The sequence below is a fragment of the Geotrypetes seraphini genome, chromosome 7, assembly GCF_902459505.1.
Source record: "Geotrypetes seraphini chromosome 7, aGeoSer1.1, whole genome shotgun sequence".
NCBI lineage: Eukaryota > Metazoa > Chordata > Amphibia > Gymnophiona > Dermophiidae > Geotrypetes > Geotrypetes seraphini.
The window spans coordinates 206,178-230,526 of record NC_047090.1 but is presented as its reverse complement, the minus strand read 5'-3'; the positions used below and the strand labels follow the sequence as shown (position 1 = coordinate 230,526).

General features: G+C 44.6%; 1 protein-coding gene across 5 annotated transcripts in view; it reads right to left on the bottom strand.

The window, feature by feature from the left end:
* The window catches only part of GNPTAB (N-acetylglucosamine-1-phosphate transferase subunits alpha and beta), a 145,446-nt gene that overhangs the window by 72,736 nt on the left and 48,361 nt on the right, over positions 1–24,349 (bottom strand). For all 5 annotated transcript variants that reach the window (XR_004540199.1, XR_004540200.1, XR_004540201.1 and 2 more), the window contains exons 9-14: positions 22,888–23,067; positions 22,436–22,606; positions 20,527–20,650; positions 8,285–8,488; positions 5,190–6,235; positions 1,811–2,010 (exon numbers count right to left, since the gene is read on the bottom strand). Coding sequence is in view for 2 of the 5 variants with exons in the window: in XM_033953309.1 (XP_033809200.1) it covers positions 1,811–2,010; positions 5,190–6,235; positions 8,285–8,488; positions 20,527–20,650; positions 22,436–22,606; positions 22,888–23,067 (1,925 nt within the window). In the remaining 3 variants the exon portion in view is untranslated. The remainder of the gene's footprint in view (positions 1–1,810; positions 2,011–5,189; positions 6,236–8,284; positions 8,489–20,526; positions 20,651–22,435; positions 22,607–22,887; positions 23,068–24,349) is intronic.

Genomic DNA, 24,349 nt, shown 5'->3' with positions numbered 1-24,349 from the left:
ACTGTTTTGTCTCAGGATCATAGTGATATAATCATATAATCATGTTTCATCAACAATAAGTCTTTCCAAAAAGCAGAAACCAGCTCACTGAAAATGCTGCAAAATCAACTTGAAAAAGTGTCCACTTGACATCATTTCTCGTCAGCATTCAAACATTTGGGTACTCACTTGGCGACAGCTTCTGCATACCTAGCTGCTTATGGATTCTATACTTAACACGTTCCCTGGATGTTCGTAGTGTCTCAGCAATTGTTTTAGCCGATATTCACTGATATACCAAAATCAGGTCATGGACATGGTCAACACTTTCATGAGTGGCCACCATTTGAGGCTTCCCAAACCTTGTTGCATCTTCAGTCTCAAAATCTCCACACGGAAAGTTTGTACACCACTACTTCACTGTGGAGTATGATGGGTATTTGTCACTCAGTGTTTACATCACACATTCATGGATTTCCTTTGGAGTTTTCTTATGAAGGAATAGGAACTTCATGATTGCTCAGAGTTCCACACTTGAAAATTCTACACTTTTCATTGACATGGTTCTGAAACAATGTCAAAAATTAGCATTACAATTCTACAAATTGGCATTCAGCTACAGTGGCAAAATAACTCAGAATTTAGGAAGTTGGTTGGGCTGAGGACTTTTCAGCACCCCCCTCGTAAATACAACTAACTAACTAATATCATGACAAATAATGGAAATTTGGTTACCAAACACACTAGGCCTAATACAGGAGAAAGAACCACTTAAAGTGGACCACTTCTGCCCTGTATCCCTAGACCACCAGGAATGAACTAACCTCCCCCCCCCAAGCTCCAGTAAGTCCCAGGGATGTGGGGGCTTGATATGGTGTGAGGAAGAGGGGCTTTATGTAGGATATACCTTCAGCTGATCATTCAGGTTGAAGGGGCATTTTGAAAGGGGAGTTCAGATAGGGTGGGGGATTGAAAGTAGGAATCAGATTGTGGAGGCTTATTGAGAGTGGGGAGGAACAGATTGGGAGAGGTATGCTGCCAGGGCAGTATTTTTTCCTTATTGGTCTGGCATCAGATAGCATGGGATCTCTCATGTTATTTACCACTGCGTGAAGAGCAGTGCCCAAGTGGTACATGCAGTAAAAGTAGCGCAGACGCTGGGCACAGATAAATGGTGTCAAGTTAGGACAGCAAAGTGTGATCTGAATTTTAGGAAGTTTTCTGGAGAGTGCCTTGAAAATGGAGAAGTAGATTCCTTCTGTGGTTAGAAGCTGTTTTAGGACACTGTTTCTCAACTCGGTCTTGGAGTACCTCTTGCCAGTCAGATTTTCAAGATATCCACAATGAATATGCATGAAAGACATTTGCATGTAATGGAGGAAGTGCATGCAAATCAAGTTTATGCAAACTCAATGTGGATATCCTGAAAACTTGACTGGCAAGGGGGTACTGTAGGACCGAGTTGAGAAACACTTTTAGGAAACTGAGGATACTTTGTGGAGTTTTAGAATTAAGAAAAACAATATTTATGATGAATTAAATCGTTAGTGCATGCCGTTCTTTTTTTACTTTTCATATATCTCATTAATCAGCACAATCTACGGTATTACATGCAGCTATAATTAATAAATTGGACTACGGTAATTCTCTTTTTCAAAACCTTTCAAAAACAGTCCTGGAACAAAATCAATTCCAAAACTGAATTTTCAGCTTAAAAACCAAGCTGGTTAAGTTCCTCTTTAAATGTTCCTAATAATTACCAGTTAAAATGAACCAGCTATCTTAACTGCTCGGCGGCCATTTGAAAAATTGATCCCCCATCCCTACTTACATATCCTGCAGTTCCTGCATTACAATCCGGTCAACCATGTGAGGCATATGAGCAGGGACTTTTCGAGACGTGAAGCCAAACTTGCTGTTCAGAAGTTTATTTACGTATCGAAGGGAATCCGCAAATGTGTCTTTCAAATTTCGCCCAATATATTTACTGCTTGTGAAATAAGACAGTTGCATAACCAGTGCTTCTTTTTCCTGTGCAAAAGACATTTAATAGCAAACAACAACCAGAGCAACACATTAAACTCATATAAAAACTTGATTCAAGTAGGGGCATTTATACTAAAGTGTGTTAGGCACTAAACGTGAATTAATAGAAACAAAATGGCAGATAAAGGCCAAATGGACCCCACCCTCCAATTAATTTTAGTATATGTTTTTCTATAATAAAAGATGCTGTCAGGGCCAGTTTAACCATTAAGCAAGACTAGGCAGTGACCAGGGATGTCAAAGAGTAGCTGAAAACAGAGAACTATGTATTGATAGTCACAACAATCTTCCGCTCATACATTTACCCAGTTGAAGGGTGGCAGTTTTCAAACAACACTATATTTCCATGAAGGTTTCAGAAAACGCACATGCCCTGACACCATATTGCACAAAATTCAAATGATTTAGCAGAAAGTTTGGGCTACAATTTCTTGTGAGGGTATAGCTCACCAATATACAACAAATGTCAGTAATGTACTCACATGAAACGGTCAATATTCAATAAACTTAACCATTCTTATTGAACTTCTTATTTAGTCATATTTTTGAGCATATTAGTTTATGCAGGAAAAGGCCTCAGAGTTAGGGAATACTATGCTTATGAACTCATCGGCATTCTTTGCCAGCGTAGATGTAATCGGTATACATACTCCATCCTGCAATCACTGGCCAAAAACCTGCTTAGTACATTTTTACTAATTGCATTTTTACTTTTTACTTATAATCTTTTTATCCTTTTTTCTTTTTCTTTTAAACTATAACTCGTGTTTAATTCATTCCACAATGAACATCCGAATAAAGGCCATTTCACAGTTTGAAAAAACTAACAGAAATTTACTTATCTTTAGTCTTTTTAATTCTTTCGTAAATTTCATATACTTTGTGCCGTCTCAGACTAACTATGATTTACGAATAGCTTATAGGAGGAATCCGAATTTAAGAGAAATCCTCTGTCCATCTATGCTTCCTGAGATAAGCTCTAACATTCAGGATAGTCTTCATGGACACTGCGTTTGCGGCTCATGTCAGATGTGTAACATCATGATGTGTACTGACAATTTTCTGAATCCACATGATAAGGTAATCTATATTCTGAAATATATTTCAGACTGTAAAACCGACGGAGTGGTATATATCATTAAGTGCCCATGTGAGCTCCTTTATGTTGGTCAAACCTCTAGGCGCTTTAATGTCAGACTTACCAAACATAAAAGTAACATCAAATTGCAAGTTTTAGGAGCGCCTTTGGCTAGGCATTATATAGAAAATCAGCATGATTTTCAATCTCTGAGAGCCTGTGTGAATGAAGTAGTTCATAAAGGAAAAAGAGGGGGGATTTTAGAAGATATTTGGCCCAACGTGAACAGAAATGAATACAGAGCCTTGATATGCTATCCCCCTAAAGGGCTGACCAAAAATATGGAATGGCAACATTTTTACTAACCCCCTATATGTAGTTTGGTCCATCAGATCCTGGTATGTTCCATCAGATGTTTAGAACCTTCAATTCGCAGAGCCAATAGGATAAGAGCAGGGGTGGAGTAATTGATGACGTAGGTTTGAGGGTGTATAAATCATGTGCTGGCGCCATCTTGCTGGTGTTTGAAAATCTCTGACAGAACACTAAGAAGCAGTAAGTACACTTGCTAGTATAAATTAGGTAGTTTTGGGGTTTTTTTGGGTTGTTGTTTTTTTTATAAAATACGTCCTTCTGATAAGTTATTATACTAATTTTAATTTGTAGATACCACTGTGCCCTGAAATTGGCCCTAAAGCAGCTGACAAACTAACAGTCTGTCAAACGCCGACCGCATCAAAACCGTTAGTCTGAGACGGCACAGTGTATATGAAATTTACGAAAGAATTAAATAGACTAAAGATAAGCAAATTTCTGTTAGTTTTTTCAAACTGTGAAATGGCCTTTATTCGGATGTTCACTGTGGAGTGAATTAATCACGAGTTATAGTTTAAAAGAAAAAAAGGATAAAAAGATTATAAGTAAAAAGTAAAAATGCAATTAGTAAAAATGTACTAAGCAGGTTTTTGGCCAGTGATTGCAGGATGGAGTATGTATACTGATTACATCTACGCTGGCAAAGAATGCCGATGAGTTCATAAGCATAGTACTCCCTAACTCTGAGGCCTTTTCCTGCATAAACTAATATGCTCAAAAATATGACTAAATAAGAAGTTCAATAAGAATGGTTAACAGTTTATTGAATATTGACCGTTTCATGTGAGTGGATTACTGACATTTGTTGTATATTGGTTATCTATACCACTCAGTTAAAGACTTCCTGAGGGTATAGATCACCCCAGTGGCGTAGTAAAAAGGGGTGCGTGGACCGCCTCAGGCGCCATCTTGGTGATGGCACTGGCACCTCTCTGCTCCCCCATGCCACGCTTGCACCCTACCTTCTTTGCCCCCCTCCCTTACCCCATACCTCTTTAAAATCTTCACCAGCGCGAACAACTACTCTTAGTAGATAAAGATAGGTTGTTCACCCTCTACAAGGTAGGGAGAACGAGAAGGCACTCTCTAAAGTTAAAAGGGGATAGATTCCTTACTAACGTAAGGAAGTTCTTCTTCACCCAGAGAGTGGTAGAACTCTGGAACGCTCTTTCAGAGGCTGTTATAGGGGAAAGCACCTTCCAGGGATTCAAGACAAGGTTAGACAAGTTCCTGCTGAACCAGAACATACACAGGTAAGGCTAGACTCAAATAGGGCACTGGTCTTTGACCTAAGGGCCACTGCGAGAGCGGACTGCTGGGCACAATGGACCACTGGTCTGACCCAGCAGCGGAAATTCTTATGTTCTAGCCTGCCACTCGTGCTGGCCTGGCTACCTCTGAAATCACTTCTGAGTCGTGGAGCCAGGAAGTGATGTCAGAGGGAAAGCCACTGCAGGGGGGGGCAGAGAGGAGGGCACAGGGGGCACCACTGCTCCGGGCACCTCCTACCCTTGCTATGTCACTGTATCACCCACAATAATATGGTAGAAATCTTTGACAAGCCAGAAGAACTGTAGGCTGTCCTGGAAAAGTTACCTAAAGACTATCTGTGGATCACAATACATAAGCACAGAGGGCTGATACTATAAACGGCACCTAACCATGCCTAACTTGTAGGATTTCTGTTCTGCTCAGACAGCATTATACTCACATCAAGAAGATCTTTGAAATATTTCTTCTTTTCCCAAGGCAAAAATCCTTCATGTCCTCCATAGTAATTCAGCAGTTTTCTACCAGGGATCACATCATCGCCTACGTCCACCTTGGCAATTTTAAGCTCTTTTTTATTTTTTAGTGCACTGTCTATATTTTCCACATCTATCTTCACTTGAGGTTCAGATATATTGAGTCTCTTTTGTGTTTTGGAACTGGGCTGTAGCTGGGCTGCTCCATTCTTTTGCATGGCCTTACTTGTATTTTCCACGTGCAAGGACGTTCTGTTTTCTACTTTGTTTCCAAATAAGTCTTTATAAGGAATCTGCCTATTACTGATATTGCCTGGGATTCCTTCCTCATCAGGCAAATGTTGCTGCTCCAAATTCAGACTCTCCGTTGCATTCATTGTTTCCAATAAGACTGTTAAATTCCCAAAAGGTTCCAGCAGAGCGGCTTTTGACAGACTGTACCCTTTAAGAGTGATATCACCAACTTCTAGTTTCAAGTCAAGTCTCTTAAGTTCAGTTTGAACATTAACAGGAAGAAGGGAAACATTGACGAGTGGTATGCTTCGGTTGTCATGAAAACCCACTACTCTGCTGGCTGGATGTTTTTTATATTTAGGAAAACGTTTCTCTTCGGGAATGTCTTCAAATAACATTTCTGCTTCAGGGGCGAGTGTTGTGTTTTTAATATCCTTTTTGTCAGGCTGCTGGGCCACAGTTGTATTTGATTTTGGCACCTCCCTAGTGTCAACCTCTACAGTTATTTGCTTATTAAACTCATCATCATTTTCCATTTGCAAAGTAAGGTTGAAATGGATCACAGTTGCATTCATTCCACTTTGCATGATCAAGTGAATGGTTTTCCATTTGTTGGCTACAGATGTGTGACGTATAATTGGATTATCGCTGTAGGCCCCTTCCGCAACTCTCTTTGCTATTTCCGCAAAGCTAAAATAGGGCAATGATTCCCCTTTTGGGACGACGTAGTGAGACTCATTATGTCGAAGAACAATCTTGTACAACTGATCAAAGTGATCTATGAGAGAGAGGGGGGTTATGTTATATTTTATAATGAACAGTATTTTTTTAGATTAGTCTCCTCCTCTTAGAACTATTAAGTAAACTTTTTAATAGTATCTCTCTGTGATTACTGCAAGATCAGTCAAGCATCCAAATTGTTTTGACAAGTTTCAAAAGATTTCTCCAGATAACATTTAAAGTTTGGAGGGGGGAACTTTTGATTTGTGTTTTGAAAAAAATGTTCTTTTGAGGAAATGTTCACTGGAATTATAATAATATTTGAGAGGATTCAATGGTGAATAACTGCTAATAATACAAAAGATCTTGATGCAGCACACTAAAGATAAGTTATGAGACGTTATCTTTGACGACAATTGAAAATTGTAATGAAATTATTATTATGGAAAACCAGGTACCTCTCTGCTGAAATAATACTGGGCACATACATTTTTCAGAGCTCATATAATTTTTTTTAATTATTGTTTATCTTTCTTGTATACATATATATATTTTACATTATTTTATAAAATTAGTATCTCAACCTTATTGACAGTTTGGACTGCAAATAAACATAAGTTTAGGAATTCTACAATTATATCCTCATAATTTTGATATTTAACTTATGGCATTGTTCCCCTACAGAACTGGAAAGATACCTGTCTTTTTTTGTGACCAATGGTATGCAAATTATATGCACGTTGTTTGTGACCAATGCACGTTGTTAGTGTTGCGTATTGGTCAGGTAAAGGAGATGGAACATTCCTGGGGAATGCCCACAAGAGCTGTACAGTAAGCACAGCTCTTGTGTGCATGTTCAGTGGATTCCTCCCAACCACTCCCCTGGCTAAAACTAAAAAGACATTCTGGACCCCTCCCACCCATCCCCAAACTAAACTAAAAAAAAACCTGGTGGTCCAGTAGACCCCCCTCTCCAAAAAATTGTCTGGTGGTCCAATGGGCCCCAGGCTTGGCCCAAACTCCTAGTTACTACTGCCCCCCTCTCCCAAGACTCCTCCATGTACCTTCATTTACCTACTCCTTCCTGTCTTTGGGCCTGCCCTCTTCCAAATGGCAGTGCCCCACCCCTGCCCAGTGCTTCCTGGGATGCACTGAGAGGGGCCTAATGGTACTTAAGTTCCTTCCAGTGCATCCCAGGATGCAATGGGCAGCAGCGAGATGCTGCCATTTTGAAGAGGGTGGACCCAGAAGCAGGAAGGAATAAGCATCCCTCCTGCCTGCTTCTGAAGATTTGTGTAGGGGTCTTGGGGAGGAGGGATTGGTTGTGGCCAGTACTAATGGGTTGGAACCATCAGGTAGGGTCAATGGGCCCACTAGACCACAACACAATATTTGGGGGAAGACAACCAAGGATTTTCTTTTTGGTCAGGAGGGGTCCTCTGGACCACCAGGAACTTTGCTTTTAATTTGGAGGGACTGGAAGGGATCCGCTGGACCACTAGGAATTTTTTTTTAGTTTGGGAGGAAGGGGGAAGACTTGGGCTTAGGGGAGGGTTTGGGGGCATACTTTTATGACTTTCCTGTCAGTGCCTGAGCCAACAAGCGATCAGGCACTGAAAGTAAAGTAAAGCATGGGACCCTACCGACAGCTCAGAGCTGTTAGTAGTTTGGCAGAGGTCTTCCATGCGTCCATTCTGGACACCGCATAGAATCTGCTAATAAGTTTATTTTAATACTACCAAGCTCATTAGCATGGGCCTTTCAGTCACTGCTTCCATGAACAAGTAAAGCAATGGCAGAAAGCCTTTGTGCATTGGCCGCATAATAAGATTTGATTTATACTGGACAAAACCAGACTAAATGAAACAGTGCAGGCATGGTAAGTTTTGCTCATCTCCCACTCAGTCTCATCCAATCTTTAAACACATATGTGTGTGTGTGTTTGTAGAAAAACTAAAAGCTGTGAAGTAATCCACAAAAGGTAGCTGATGAAAATCTGCCTTAACCATTCATTGCAAAACCCTGTGGAAAATGTAACAGTGAAATCCAGTTCTAACACATTCCGAGCTCTGATCCCTCAAAACTGGGTCTGCAAGAAAACACTTACCTTGTCCGCAATCACCAGCATCAAATCCACAGGACAGCACGTTGCACGCCTGATCGCAAAACTTGTCAGCCAACCAGGAATTTGCACACCCTTGATTACAGTAAGAAGCGCTACTCAGTCCTGGACCAAACTGCCATGGGAGTGCAGGTCCCACATCTCCACCTCTACCAATCCCGGCACCAAACCGACTGCTGCCAGTGTTACCTGAACAAACACAAATGCAACACGATCATTATAGAAATACTGTCTCAAGATTTTATTAACAAGCGAGCAACTCTTATAGTTATTTTGTATTCTGAAGAGCAAAAACTGGCAGTCTTAAGGGCTTATTTCAAGTCCAAATTAAAAGCCTTCTTGTTCAATGACGCCTTCGGACTATAACTATCCTTTTAAGGAAGTTTTAATGACTTTTTCTCTTTTCTTATTTTTTTTTCTTCTGTACTAATGCTCATTCTTCCCCTTCCTCTCGTATTTCCCCTTTTTCGTTCTTTCCTTTCAAGAATGTAGCTTCACCCCTTTTCCTATTGTTCCAGTTTGTCCAAGTCATTTTATTTACCTCTGTACTAACTTGCTTGTAGTAATGTCTATTCTTATAAGTCCTGTAAAATAACTTCTATTCTTTGTCAGGCCCTTGTAATTGATGTACACCAACTAGAAGCCTGATTAGGCGGAATAACAAATTTTAAATAAACTTGGTAAACAAATTTACCTTTTTGTGGACAGGTGGTTATGATATTTCCAGATATTTCTAGGCCAACTCAGATACATAAAAAAGCTTTCCTGCAGCTTAAATCCAAAACATTGGCATTAGGGCCCGGATTTTCTAAACGGCACCGTTGTTGGTGGCCACCGATCGTGTGTCAATCATGTGATGGCGCTTTTTAAAGATTCACGCCTCTAGAAAATGTAGGCCGGAAATCTAAGCCAGGGTTTCAAGGCATTAGACATCAGATTCTAGTGCCATTATTTTTAAGGCGACGGTAGTTCGCCTAAGTTAAGGCACCGTTTATAGAATATGGGCCTAGGTAAGACACGGGAAATTCCGGTCCTCGAGGGACGGAATCCAATTGGGTTTTCAGGATTTCCCCAATGAATATGCATGAGATCTATTTGCATGCACTGCTTTCAACGCATATTCACTGGGGAAATCCTGAAAACCCAATTGGATTCCGGCCCTCAAGGACCGGAGTTGCCCATGTCTGGCCTAGGTGCTTTTTTTTCTTCAAGTTTCCCTGTGTCTAGTTGATTATAAGAAAAATCACTATGGGCCCCTTTTACAAAGCTACAATAGCAATTCTTCCACAGCAAATGCAATTCAGTCCCTGTGGGCTGCGTTGCGTTTGTTATGTCGGTACTCGCTACCTCGGCTTTGTAAAAACAAGATGTTGGATAGGTGTAAGGATGTTAAGACAGCAGTTATAACATATGATATGGACTGTCTCTCAATACTTTTGTATGTTTTTTGGAAATCACCTGGGTTTTAGGCAATGTACAAATATTTAAATAAATAAATAAATAAACACATTAAATATTCAGTTAGAAACTTTTTTAGTAATAATAATAACTTTATTTTTGTATACCGCCATACCCAGGGAGTTCTAGGCGGTTCACAACAAATAAACAAGATTTAACAAGTAATTACAATTGATTAGAATTACAAGCAACGAGGATGATGAAGGTGAGCATGAGAGGGGGGATTGTACAGGTCACTGGAGTTAGCGTAAACCAATTAAAATAATTTGGTATCAATTACTTGATTGTTCTCTAAATGTTGATTTGGGGTTAGGAACAAAAAAGTTCTAAGTTTATTCATTAATGCCTGTAATTTGAGTTAATATTACTTTATAACGCACCTCCCAAATTTGCTGGATTCCTCTTTAAGCACATTTATTTCTGCGTGCAATAAGATGGAATGCTTTCCTTCTTTTTATGTATTGAGTTTGTATAAATAGGATATAATTTCAATTTAAAAAGAAGAAAAGAAATACACTTCTCCCTCCGTATCTGTGGTTTCGCTTATTCGCGATTTTTCGGCTGCATAATCATTAAAGTACTTTTTCCTTTTACTGTACTGTACTGAACTGAACCAATAAAAAAGTTTATTGCTTACCATTAACTCTGAAAATCGCTGCTTATAAATTTTCTCCCACAAATTCGTTGCTTCCATGCTTCCCAGTGTGCACTGAGAAAAACGCTAGGAATCATGGTGAGCGGGAACCTCCGGAGGCTTACCGCCCTCCTGCCACTCCTCCTGCTTGGGCAGAGCCAAGTTCAGAAAGGTGCATCCCCCTCCCCCTTTTCCACCACGATGCAGTTACTGGCATCATTTGCATGTCAGAGCGTTAGAGTTTCCCAGGGAATCGCTTGTTGCGCGTCTTTCTCAAGCTACTGTGCGATCGAGAAATCTGAAACAGAGTGCCCGCTTCAGATACCGGCAGAAGCTTTTCCTCTGTCCTGGATCGGAGAGGTTCCTGCTAGAAGGAGCTTTTCCTTGTTTGGGTTCTCATCTGCTTGTTGCTTTCTTGGTCGGGGTCGAGGACTGACTGGTGATCAGAGCTCAGTCTGAGAAAAACTGTACCAGTAATAGAAACATAGAAATAGACGGCAGATAAGGGCCATGGCCCATCTAGTCTGCCCACCCCAATGACCCTCCCCTACCTTTCTCTGTGAATAGATCCCACGTGTCTATCCCATTTGGCCTTAAAATCAGGCATGCTGCTGGCCTCAATAACCTGAAGTGGAAGACTATTCCAGCGATCAACCACCCTTTCAGTGCAAAAGAATTTCCTGGTGTCCCCGTGCAGTTTCCCGCCCCTGATTTTCCACGGATGCCCCCTTGTTGCCGCGGGACCCTTGAAAAAGAAGATATCTTCTTCCACCTCGATGCGGCCCGTGAGATACTTGAACGTCTCGATCATGTCACCCCTCTCTCTACGTTCCTCGAGTGAGTACAGCTGCAACTTATCCAGCCGTTCTTCGTACGGGAGATCCTTGAGTCCCGAGACCATCCGGGTGGCCATTCTCTGGACCGACTCCAGTCTCAGCACATGGCTTGTTTCAAAAAAACTGCAAATAACATTAGAAAAGTTATTCGCGGTTTCAATACAAAAATGAGAGCTTTTTCTAAAAACCGCAAATAACATTTAAAAAGTTATTCGCAGTTTTTCTATATTCGCGCCTATATCCCCCACGAATACGGAGGGAGAAGTGTACTGTTAAAAAGACATCCTTACATTCTTTATCAGTTCTTCCGTATAAAATTACTTGTTTTTGGACTCAAAACCATACCTACCCCCTTGTTCATCCAATGACAAAAAATAAATAGCAAACGCACAACCAATGAACTATACGGCTCTAAGATCAAGCCCATATTCTTTGGTGCTTAAAATATACATTACCACAGTAAAAACCCCAAAAAGTAGTATCTCCAACAACGCCTTCAACATGGCTCCATCGTAGCAAAGAACCAAAAGGTGCGGAGAGTACAGTCGTGTCATCCTGCCACAATTTTTATATAATCCCCAAACAACCAAACATCCTCCTCTCCAATAATCTCACATGCCCATACACCAAACTACACAACAAGCACTCAAACATACAACCCAAACATCTGCCAAACATACAAATCTCCTCCCCGGGGGACCAAAAGCAGCAGAGCAGATAGTTAGAATAGAAAAAGAAATGTAGGATAAGGATCCCAGACTACCAGTGGCTCGGAACTGTATATTGCTTATTATCCCTCTTTTTGGGGGGGGGGGAGATTCATTATCATACGTATCTTAGCTACTGTTGTACAACTTGCTTGTGTGAGCAACCTACCACTTTCAAAAAACATATTTTTTTTATTTATAGTTTTCAAATTAAATATCAAGCATTATAACTTATACAGAAAGAAATTAAGCCTGTGAACATATTTCAATAAAGTTTCCACTTTAACAGTAACAATAATAATGAAGAAAACAAAAACATAGGTTTAACTTTACTCAAGTCCTCACATAAGATCCAAGATTTAACAGTTGGCAAGAAATCAAAGAAATATACAAGAAAGAATCAAGGCTTAAAGCTGGGAGCAAAATGTACATATCAATCAATGAGCTCATGATTTTTCTTTCTCCAAATTAGAGAGTGACAAAAGGTAGTTAACTGGAAAGGTTCAAAGAATACATACTTGTTTGCTTGGTGATACACAATACACTTACAAGAGTGTCGCAAATAAAATGTAACCCCTAAAGCTAAAACTCCTGGCTTAAGTAGAAGAAAATCACACCTACGGGAACATTTGTATTTTAGAGCCAAGAAATTCTTTCTGCCTATGTTTTGATCTTCCCGGACGTATCAAGAGCAACATAGCTTAGGAGAAAGCTTTTTTTTGGCCTTAAGACCTAAAGCAATGGAATTGGAAGCAACTTATTTTTAAAAAATTACCTTGTAAGTGTCTCCTACATCAGTGTTCTTCAACTGCCGGTCCACAGACCGGTGCTGGTCCGCAGAAATTTCCTTTCGGTCCACAGGACCGGCAGGTACATCGGGCCCGAGACAGTGTTCTTCAGCTGCCGGTCTGCGGTGCAATCAATGCAGCATTATATTCGGGCCGGCTCCCTCTTCCTCATTGCTGCAGTGCACGAAGCTGCGGGCAGCGGCTCCTACGCGCGTCCTGCGCCTGAACCAGAAGCCTTCTCTCTGATGTTGCAACGTCAGAGGGAAGGCTTCCGGATGAGGTGCGGGATGCGCGAGGAGCCGCTGCCCACGCCTTTGTACACTCCGTCAGTGAGGAAGAGGGAGCCGGCCCAAAGATAACACCGAGGGCAGCATAAAACGGCCAGGTGGAAGCAGGCCAGCAGTAAAGGCACAGCATGGAGGGAGGGAGACAACAAAAGTAGGGGGAATTATTTTATTTTTGAATGTACTGATTGAATTGTGTCAATTTTGAGAATTTTCATCTGCTGTCTATATTTTGCACTGTTCAGGAAAAAATGCATTTGTTTATTTCTCTGGGGTTATACTGCATGCAGAGTCTTAAATCTTAGGGTTTTGTTTGTATATACAGTGGTGCCTCACACAACGAACTTAATTCGTTCCAGGAGCAAGTTTGTTATGCGAAAAGTTCGTTATGTGAAACGCGTTTTCCCATAACAATACATGTTAAAAAAAATAATTTGTTCTGCAGCATAAAATATGCTAAGATGACATAAAAAAAGATAAATTTGTCAAAATGGTGAAAATGGTGGTCTTGCTGAGGCCAAACTCTTTGACGAGGTCACACTGTTTTACCCCACATTCACTCCTTCTAATTATTTCCCGTTTCATTTCAACAGAAATCACCTTCCTGCTTTTTTTAGAAGCCATGATATATAAAAAATATTGAGTTTATCTTAAAAGGACGACTGTATACAGTGAGAGAGGGCAGTTAAGCGCAGTGACTAACGACTGCCTGCAGTGCCTGCGCGGAAGGATGCTATACATCGGCAGCTCGGGCGACTTCGTTGTGTGAAACGAAGTTCGTTGTGTGAATCAAGACATGAAGTTCGTTGTGTGCAGCGTTCGTTGTGTGAGGCGTTCGTTATGCGAGGAGTACTTTTAGTTTGCATAGGGGTTATCTGTGTTCTGGTAGCAATGAATGTTGAGAAGCATACAGTGTGCTTTGTGTATGTGTTGTTAATAAGATTATAGTGTGTGTATGTATATATGAAAAATGAATGGAAAAAATAGTGTTACAATTAGTACTATTATGGGGGTGGGGTCTGGGGCGGAGATGGGCGAGGTCTGGCCCACGATTTAGCCCAGTGTTCTTCAACTGCCGGTCCACAAAATAATTATTTTATTTCCGCCGGTCCATAGGTGGCAAAAGGTTGAAGACCACTGTCCATGATAAAGATTACGTTTTCTGGGATCTATTGCAATTAGAATCATTTCTCCAGGGTAGTAAAACTTAGGGCTCCTTTTATCAAGGTGCGCTACGGGGGTTAGCGCGGATATTTCATCACGCGCTAACCCCCGCGGCAAGCCAAAAAACTAACGCCTCGTCAATGGAGGAATTAGCAACTAGCGCGGCAGGCGGTTTAATGCGTGGTATTCCGCACGTTAAACCCCTACCGCACCTTGATAAAAGGAGCCCTTAGTCGGTTTGTACTATTAAATTCAAATTAAGGAGTAATTCATATAATGACACTGCTCCTAGAGTAAAGGAAAAGCACAGTTACTTATCGTAACAGGTGTTATCCAGGGACAGCAGGCATATATTCTCACATGTGGGTGACGTCATCTACGGAGCCCCGATGCGGAAGCATTTTCAAGCAAACTTGATTGAAGATTTAAGTTTGCTCTGCTGCTCCACGCATGCGTGCCTTCCTGCTCTACTAGGGGGCGCATCCCCTCGTGGTCTCCAGTTCACTTAACTAGCAAAGAAGCCAACCTCGGGGAGGTGGGTGGGTTGTGAGAATATATGCCTGCTGTCCCTGGATAACACCTGTTACGGTAAGTAACTGTGCTTTATCCCAGGACAAGTAGGCATGATATTCTCACATGTGGGTGACCTCCAAGCTAACTGAAAAGGGATGGAGGGAAGTTGGCAATTTAAGCAAATAGATTTCGCAAAACCGATTGGCTGAACCTGCCATCGCTCCTGGACAGTGAGTCCAGACAGTAGTGGGAGGTGAAAGTATGAACCGAAGACCACGTGGCAGCCTTGCAGATTTCCTCGATAGGTGTGGACCTGAGGAACGCTACGGAGGCTGCCATTGCTCGGACCTTGTGTCCCGTTACTCGACCATGCAGCACGAGACCAGCCTGAGCGTAGCAGAAGGAGATGCAATCGGCCAACCAGTTGGACAAGGTACGCTTGGAAACTGGATGACCTAGCCGGTTTGGGTCAAAGGACAAAAACAATTGAGGGACTTTCCGGTGTGGTTGAGTGCGTTGGAGGTAGAAGGCCAACGCTCTCTTACAGTCAAGAGTGTGGAGCGCCACCTCTCCGGGATGAGAGTGGGGCTTGGGAAAAAACACAGGCAAGACAATGGACTGATTGAGGTGAAAATCAGACACTACTTTAGGCAAGAACTTTGGATGAGTGCGGAGTACCACCTTGTCGTGATGGAATACCGTGAAGGGTGGGTCCGCTACCAGAGCCTGTAACTCACTAACCCGCCGAGCGAAAGTGAGCGCAAGCAGGAAAATTACCTTCCAAGTGAGGAATTTTGGATGGCATTTGTCTAGGGGCTCAAATGGAGGTTTCATTAGTTGAGCCAGAACCACGTTGAGGTCCCAAACCACCGGAGGAGGTTTGAGAGGAGGGTGGACATTCAGGAGACCCTTCATGAAGTGAGAGACTAAGGGATGGAGCGAGAGGGCTTTCCCTTCCAGGGGCTGGTGAAAGGCCGCAATCGCACTGAGGTGTACTCGAATGGAGTTGGTCTTTAGGCCGGAGTGAGATAATTGAAGTAAATAGTCAAGGACCAGAGGGACGGGGACCGACACCGGGTCCTGGCTGTGGGAGGAGCACCAGGTTGAGAATCTGGTCCACTTTTGGGAGTAGCAGGTTCTCGTCGAGGTTTTTCTAGAGGCTTCCAGTATCTCCTTGACTGATTGAGACACTGGGAGAGAAGTCAAGGGGAAAGAAACCAAGCATTCAGATGAAGAGATTGAAGATTGGGATGTAACAGCGAACCCTGACCCTGTGATAGTAGAGAGGGAAACCGAGGCAGAGGCAGTGGATCTCTGACACTGAGTTGAACTAGGAGGGAAAACCAAGGCTGGCGTGGCCAGCGAGGAGCAATCAGGATCAGGGTGGCTTGTACCGTTTTCAGATGGACAAGCATCCGCAGGATCAGAGGAAACGGTGGAAACGCGTACAGGAACCTTCCCTCCCAGTCGAGGAGGAAGGTGTCGGCCTCGAGCCGGTCCGGGTAGTACATCCGGGAGCAGAAGAGAGGCAGTTTGTGATTGTGGGGGGATGCGAACAGATCTATTTGATCTGTTCGAACACCTGTCGTAAGGTCTGAGAGTGCGGTGACCACTCGTATGGCTGGAGGAGGCGGCTGAGTCTGTCTGCCAGACAGTTTTGTTCTCCTTGCATGTACACCGCTCGAAGGAAGGTGTTGTTGGAGATTGCCCATTTCCAGAGGCGCAGAGCTTCCCGGCAGAGGGGCCAAGACCCTGTTCCCCCTTGTTTGTTTACGTAGTACATTGCTACCTGGTTGTCGATTCGGATGAGAACCACCTGGTCGTGGAGCAGATGTTGAAAAGCTACAGCTGCGAGATAGATGGCCCGAAACTCTAGCACGTTGATGTGGCAGCGACGGTCCTCTGCTGACCACATCCCTTGAGTGCGTAGGCCATCCAGATGGGCTCCCCAAGCGTACTCCGATGAGTCCGTGGTGAGGACCTTGTTGTGTGGGGGGGCGAGGAAGAGCAAACCTTTGGAAAGATTTGAAGAGTCGGCCCACCAGCGGAGCGATCGTTGCAAGGAAGGAGTCACTGTCACGGGGCGATCGATCGAGTCCCGATCTTGACGCCATTGAGAGGCTAGGTTCCATTGAGGGATTCTCAAGTGGAGACGGGCGAATGGTGTGACGTGGACGGTGGAGGCCATGTGGCCTAGTAGAGTCATCATCTGTCGAGCTGATACCGAGGGTAGCAGTGAGATCTTTCGACTCAGATTTACTAACGCCTCTAGACGTGGAGGGGGGAGGAAGGAACGGAGGCGAACCGTGTCCAGCGTGGCCCCGATGAACTGCAGGGACTGTGAGGGGCTCAGTTGGGATTTTGGGAAGTTTACCTCGAACCCCAGACTCTGTAGGTAGATAATAGTCTGTTGGGTCGCTGAGATAACCCCTTCCCTGGACGGGGCTTTGATCAGCCAGGGGAATACCTGAAGGCCCTGGGAGCGTAAGGCAGCTGCGACCACCACGAGGCACTTGGTGAAGACCCAGGGTGACGATGCTAGGCCGAAGGGGAGGACTCGGTATTGTAGGTGCAGGTCCCCTACTTGGAAACGCAAGAACTTGCGGTGAGCGGGGTGCACTGGAACATGTGTGTACGCCTCCTTCAGATCGAGGGAGCAGAGCCAATCGCCTTTTTCGATCAGGGGGTAGAGGGTCGGTAGGGAAAGCATCCGAAATTTTTCCCGTGCCAGAAATTTGTTGAGTCGTCTCAAGTCTAGTATTGGGCGTAGGTCTCCCGTTTTCTTCGGTACCAGGAAGTAACGGGAGTAGAAGCCCTTCCCCTGTTGGTCGGGGGAAACCTCCTCCACTGCTCGCAGGCGAAGCAGATCTCGAGCTTCTGAGAGGAGTAGTGGTAGCAGCGTTCGGTTGGGAGGGCACTTCCCTGGGGGACTGTCTGGAGGAATGGCTCGAAAGTTGAGAGAGTATCCTGATGAGATCACGCCAAGGACCCATGCGTCCGACGTGAGTTGTTCCCAGTGAGGGTAAAAAGCTCTGAGGCGGCCCCCGATAGGTAGGGAGCCTGGAACTCTGGCGGAGGGGGTCAGTCCCCTTCCGCGTATCCTGTCAAAAGGACGGGGATGGTTTGGTAGTTGCAGACGGTTGGGATTTAGGTGGGGCCCGGTGGTGGGTTTGCGGACGCCTGGGCGGAGGCCGGGAGAAGGCAGGAGTGGATTTTTGCGGGTAGCGGCGCTGAGGGGCCCTGAATGGCCTGGACGCGGGCGGTTTTGGCTTTTGCCGGACAAGGGAGGCAAATGAGCGTTCGTGTTCAGAGAGGCGTTTTGTATCCGCCTCGATAGTGTCGTCAAACAGCTCTTTTCCCACGCAGGGGAGGTTAGCCAACCGGTCCTATAAGTTGGGGTCCATGTCGACCAGGCGCAGCCAAGCTAATCGGCGCATGGCGATAGCAAAGGCTGCCTCTCTGGAGGAGAGTTCGAAGCCATCGTAGGCCGCGTGGAATAGATGGAGGCGTAGGTTGGAGAGGGACTCTACAAGCAGGCTAAACGCTCCTTGGCGGGATGCTAGTAAGTCATTCTCAAATGCTCTCAGTAGTCCGATGAGGTGTTTGAGGTAGGATGTGAAGGTGAAAGTGTAGCTTTGCACCCTAGAGGCCATCATCGCATTTTGATATAGTCTCCTGCCGAACTTGTCCAGGGTTCGGCCTTCCCGACCTGGGGGGACCGTGGCTGAGACCCGGGAGGGGTGAGCCTTTTTCAGGGACGATTCTACCAACAGCGACTGGTGGGAGAGCTGTGGTTGTTCAAACCCCAGGTAGGGTACCGTACGGTACTTGGCCTCCATTTTGGAGGGGACGGCTGTGACCATATAGGGGGTCTCCAGGTTCCTGAAGAAAGCCTGTTGGAGTACCGGATTAGGCGGTAAGCGAAGGGACTCTCTGGGCAGTGATGGCATGTCCAGCTCCGCTAGGTACTCCTTTGAGTATCTGGAGTCGGACTGGAGGTCTAAGTCCAAAGCGTGGCCCATGTCCTGGACAAAGCGAGTGAAGGATGGGCGGGATGTTCCCGAGGCCCCGTGTGGGGTCGGTGAACGAGACATCCGTCGGGTGGAGAAGGACGGGGAGGCTTCCCTCGAGTATCGAGGTTCCCGCTCTGATCCACGTTCCGAGACCGGGGAAGCACTGTGAAAGTGTTCCGGGGTCGGGGATCTCCGACGTCTCGAGGAGCCCCTCGGAGACGATGCCGGGGTTCGGGGTACCGATCGATGTCGAATCGGTGACCTCGACCCGGACTCCCTCGGTGAAAGCCTGACACCTCGGATCGGAGCCCCGGTCCGAGGGGGAGTTCGGAGGATGCGTGGGTAGGAGAGTGATAACTCCGCCACCCTGAGCGGTCCCGTACGAAGTGTAGGGGAACGGCCTCGTAGAGTGGGGGAACTCCGGGCCTTCTTGGAGGTACGGCGGTTCGAGGTTTCTGTCGGTTTAGCACGACGTTTTGCCCTGTGGCGGTCTGTGGAGGGAGAGCGACTCGGGTGCCTCGGCAAGGAGTCAGAGGAGGATGAGATGCGGCAGAGCTTGCGCACTTTTCCCCGAGGTGGCTCGACGCGAGGCTCAGGCTGGTCTGGCACATGCGGGGTCGAGGCCGGTTGTAGATGGGCCATTGCAGCGGACAGCTCCGACGAGATCATTGCTCGGAGTAGGTCCTGGAAGACAGGCACGGACAGCATCGAAGGCATGTCCATTGCCTCGGTGCACTCCACTGGGGGCGACCTCGTATCAGAGTATTCCCGTGTGGTGAAGGCACGGCCTGAAGGCTTGGAGGGCTTCGCCGGGGCTGTAAGCATGGGGCTTCCGCCATGCGTCGCCGGTGTCCCTGAGGTTGGTTTCTTTGCTGGTAAAGAACCTGAAGAGGGAAGAGGGGACTTACCCGGAGCCGAGGTTTTCTGTTGTCCCGAGGACTTCGGGGTCGAGTCTCGAGGCGATGCCGAGGTATTCGGGGCCGAGGTCAAGGCCGGGGCCAACCTCAAGGCCGAGGTAGAGGGTTGGTCTGGGGCGAAAAGATCCGCCATGCGGGCTTTCCTTCGACGGAGGGCCCGGTTCTGGAAAATAGCGCACTGGGGGCAGGAGTCGGTTGGATGAGCGGCCCCCAGGCAAAGGATGCACCGGCGATGCGGGTCTGTGTTGGAAAGAAGCCGCTCGCACCGGGTGCACTTTTTAAAGCCGGTCAAAGGCCGGGACATAGAATCGAAAGTAGCCACGCGGCCACGGGGACCCGGAAGCCTCCGGGTCGGTGAAAAACGAAGCAGGAATCAAGTTGAAAAAGAAAAAATTCGCGCACAGCGACTTAATCAAGAAAAAACAAGAAAAAATTGCGGTGCTAGAAGGCAGTTGGGGCAGAGCCTGAAAAAATACGACTTCTAGGCTCAGCGGAAAATTTTGAACTGGAGACCACGAGGGGATGCGCCCCCTAGTGGAGCAGGAAGGCACGCATGCCTGGAGCAGCAGAGCAAACTTAAATCTTCAATCAAGTTTGCTTGAAAATGCTTCCGCATCGGGGCTCCGTAGATGACGTCACCCACATGTGAGAATATCATGCCTGCTTGTCCTGGGATAATATCTATTTTCTTTTTGATTACCTTAGTTATATTTGCCTATTTAAATTAAAGGTTTCCTCCCGTTTTGTGGGCTAGATGGACTTCCTTTATTTCTCAATTTGAGATGTATATTTACTTTTCTTGTTTTTATATGTCCATATCTTTACTTTGTATTTTGTAACATTGTAAGAAATATTTTCAATTAAAAAAAATTTATTTTTTTTTAAATATATATATATACACATATATACATACCAAGGCAATCTCCTCCATCCCAGTCACAAGCTGAATTATTGCAAGCTTTATCACAATAGCCATCCTTAATCCATGAACCAGGACATCCCTCAGCACAGTTCGGAACGGGCCATGTCAAATAAACCTACAGTATTTAAGAAAATTTATTACATGGCCACATTTAATTGAGAATGTAGAGGCACATAAAATGGATAGTGATCCACTGTTTTCACTAGCTGCTAGCAATTTATGAGACTTGCTAGCTTGTTGGTAATGGGTTCTATTTTTGTAGGAAAAGAAGGTACTAGTATTCATACAGGGCAAGGGGAGGGGTCACTATCTATGGCTCCGCCCTTACAGTTGCCACACCCTTTTTACCAGTCATAGGCATATAAAAAAGGCATCCCTGAAAATATTACTGGGAAAAAATAAACAGGATTACCTACACAGACACTACACATCAGCAGAATACTGCACCTCAGTCACATATACAGTCTGTTCTTGTTATTTGCGGTAGTATGGTTACTGCAAACCACAAAACTCAACACAACCAAACTCTGCGCCTATGGGAAAATAGAAGTTAGGTTCCTGCATGAGACAGCATGCTTGGTGGCTATTTTCTTTGGAGTTGCACCTGCAGATGTTCCTAACTCTCTTAACGCTTGGTGGCCATTTCTGGAAGCAAAACCAAAATCGGAAGGGAAAGGAAACAAAGTTTGCAAGGTCTGCAAATACGTTAACACGTGGCGCAAATGGTGAATAGCAGTCACAATGCATGCAACCACGGATAACAAAAAGAGACAGTAGAGAAAACACAGATATGAGTCTCAATGAACACAAAATAAGTGTCCACAAATTACTTTATGCTGCCTTTGCCATCATAGATACATAGTTCAATGTATCCCATCACATATCAGAAAGAACAGGGCGGGCATAAAAGGGGGAAGCATGGAAGAAAAATGAGTAATGCCACGAGTTGGTTCAGGTTCAGTGTCTGAATTTTGCTAGTCTGGTTTGTCATTCCTCCCCTTCACCCCTTAATCCAGCACATTTCCCCCTCTCTCTCTCTTCACCCCATGATCCAACATCTCTCCATCCTATCCTCCCATTTTCCAGTCTCACCTTCCCCTTCACCTCTCCCCTGGGTCCAATATCTATCCCTACTCTTCGCTCCCCCTTCTCCATTATGTCTCTCTCCTGCTCCTCTCCCTACCCCTTCACTTGGGTTAAGTAAACATCTCCCCATGTAATATTCATCCCCCCCCCAGTTATTTTGCACTTCCCACTTCCCCCGTGCACCTTTCAACATGATTTTCCCCTGCAGAGCACTAACCGTGGCATATTAAGCTGTCTGTGTCAGTCCCAGAGTCCTTCTCTCCTCCATACCCCGCCCCCTTTGATGTAACTTTCTGTTTCTGCAGGGGCGCAGCAGAAAAAAAGACTCCAGAGAAAATCACTTGGGGGGTGGGGGGGCAGATGGAGGAGAGAAAGGAGGTCAGGACAGCTACTGCTGGAAGACGACATGTGGCTGAATGCTGTTCTGCAACCTAACCAGCACCTTGGCAATTGGCAGGTCAGAGACCAACTGGGAACAGATAAATAAAAGGTGCCTGTTAGCCTTACAGGCAAAAAAAAAAACCCCAAAACCTTAGTCCTGGCAAACTGCTCCATTCCAGTCTTTTTTGTGTTAATCAGTAAAACAAACTTCTACTTTAAATACATTTTGCATTGTATTTTTAACAGCAGAGTGTGAAAAATATACACAACTGAAGACTTTTACAAGGTATTCTATTCTGCTTGTGTTTTTCTTCAAGAAAAACACGGGAGGGTCACAGCCTGGTAACAGAAAGATTCTCGGTAGTGGTAAAACAATTCTTTTTTTTTGTTTTTTTTTATTCTGCTCAGTCCGATTTAATGGCTTGAAACTTACCTTCTGACCTTTGGAGTGACTATAAAAATCATCAGGCCACACAGCCTTCCCAAACATAACGTCATCGTTCAGGTAAATAAACTTCTGAGACAGGCCAGGAATGCGGTGAATGTGGCTCTCGATAGCGGGAGAACTAAAGGTGGGCAAGTGACTAATATTCTTAAAAATATCCTACAAAGTAAGACGGAAAGATGAAGTAAAAAGAAAGAGGACTCGACTGGTACAAAGAATTTAAAAGGAGTCAAACGTTTGTTTGATTCATCTGGAACTATGCCTCCGGTTCTTTTACATAAGCACAGACCCCCCCCCCCCATTAAGTAGGCATTGTTAATGTAACACGGTACCCTTTAAACTACTATTGAGGAACACAAACCATTGGATATGGTGTACCACTCTCACAGGGAAGAGGAGTTTATGCTACATGACTTATGAATGGTAGGGCATGGTTTTACCTTGTGTGTTATCACAGTTATCCGAGGACTGTCCAAGTTTAACCAGGATGGAATTTGCCCGTTGGTAACAATAAAAATATGTCGCACCCACGGTGCATATTTCTCTATTGATCGCAGGGAGTATCTCAGCTCTTCATTATCTTCAAAGCGGCTGGATGAAATATCTTCATCCTGCTTAGACTTTCAGATAGAGAACAAAAATTAAAATATTAAGAGTCCTCTTCAAAAAAAAAAAAAAAAGCAGAAAATGCAAACCCTGCACATTGGGTAGGCGCTTTCTGGACAGCCTAGCTTGCACAGTCCAATGATGAAACACAACAGACTGCTGGGGGAGGGGTAATTATTTTAAAATATTATCATTACTACTGCATCCTCAAGTCATTCTCTAGTGGTCATCCCTAAATAATACATACATATATACTGTGTTTCCCCGAAAATAAAACCTAGCATCATTTTCAGGGTAGGTCTCAATATAAGCCCTACCCCAAAAATAAGCCCTTGTCCCGGGATTTGGCGGCAACTCTTCAACCCAGCCCCTCCCTCCCCACCCCCCCTACGGACAAGGCCAAGCAGCCTGTTTAGAGTGCTTCCAGCCCGATTGCTACGGTTGAAAGTTGGGCTCGCTCACGGTAGGCAGGGAGGGAAGGGTGGAGGGTCAGCAGGGGTTCGGCTCTGTGCTGGGGGCGGGGCTCAAGGGTTCTGCTGCATAATGGATGGGAGGGAAAGATAGAAGCTGGGCAAGCTTCTGCTGCACAGGGGGATTGGAGGGAGGGAGGGGAGGAAAGATGCTGCACATGTGGGGGAGAGAAAGGAAAGAGGAAGAATTGGGGTGAAGGAGAGGAAGGGAGAGATGATCATGTGCATACCCTGAAAATAAGACCTAGAACCTTTTTTGGGCCCCAAATGAATATAAGACACTGTTTTATTTGGGGGGAAACACAGTATACCTATAAAGAAAAGTAGATAAGACTCCTTCTAGACAGGGTCACTGAGAGATAAAGCCGGGCCTGGTGCACAGTTAAGGGCCCCACCCCTACCCATGCATATTCAGGGAGCATTTTATGATAAAGATTTTCGACATCTGCTATTTACATCACACTCTTACCTACATTTCAGAAAACAACTGAAGACTTATCTTTTTTCAAAAACATTAGGTTGATTAGATTTATATTGATTTCTTCATTATGTAATTTTTTGTAAACCGCATTGATGGCTATGCGGTCTAGAAATCTGATGTTATGTTATGTAGAACATTTTTGGAGTATGTTTAAAAATTTATATTGTTGATTTAAGTCAAGCCTTGTGGAGAAATTTGCAGTTATATTAAATTAACACAGGCTATGAAGTTTTATTTAACTCCCTAGTAGAGATGTTTTATATATTAATACCCATCAAGTATTTAACATCTGTATCCTATCTACTACTTCCTATCATTTCTATAGTGCTGCCAGATGTACACAGC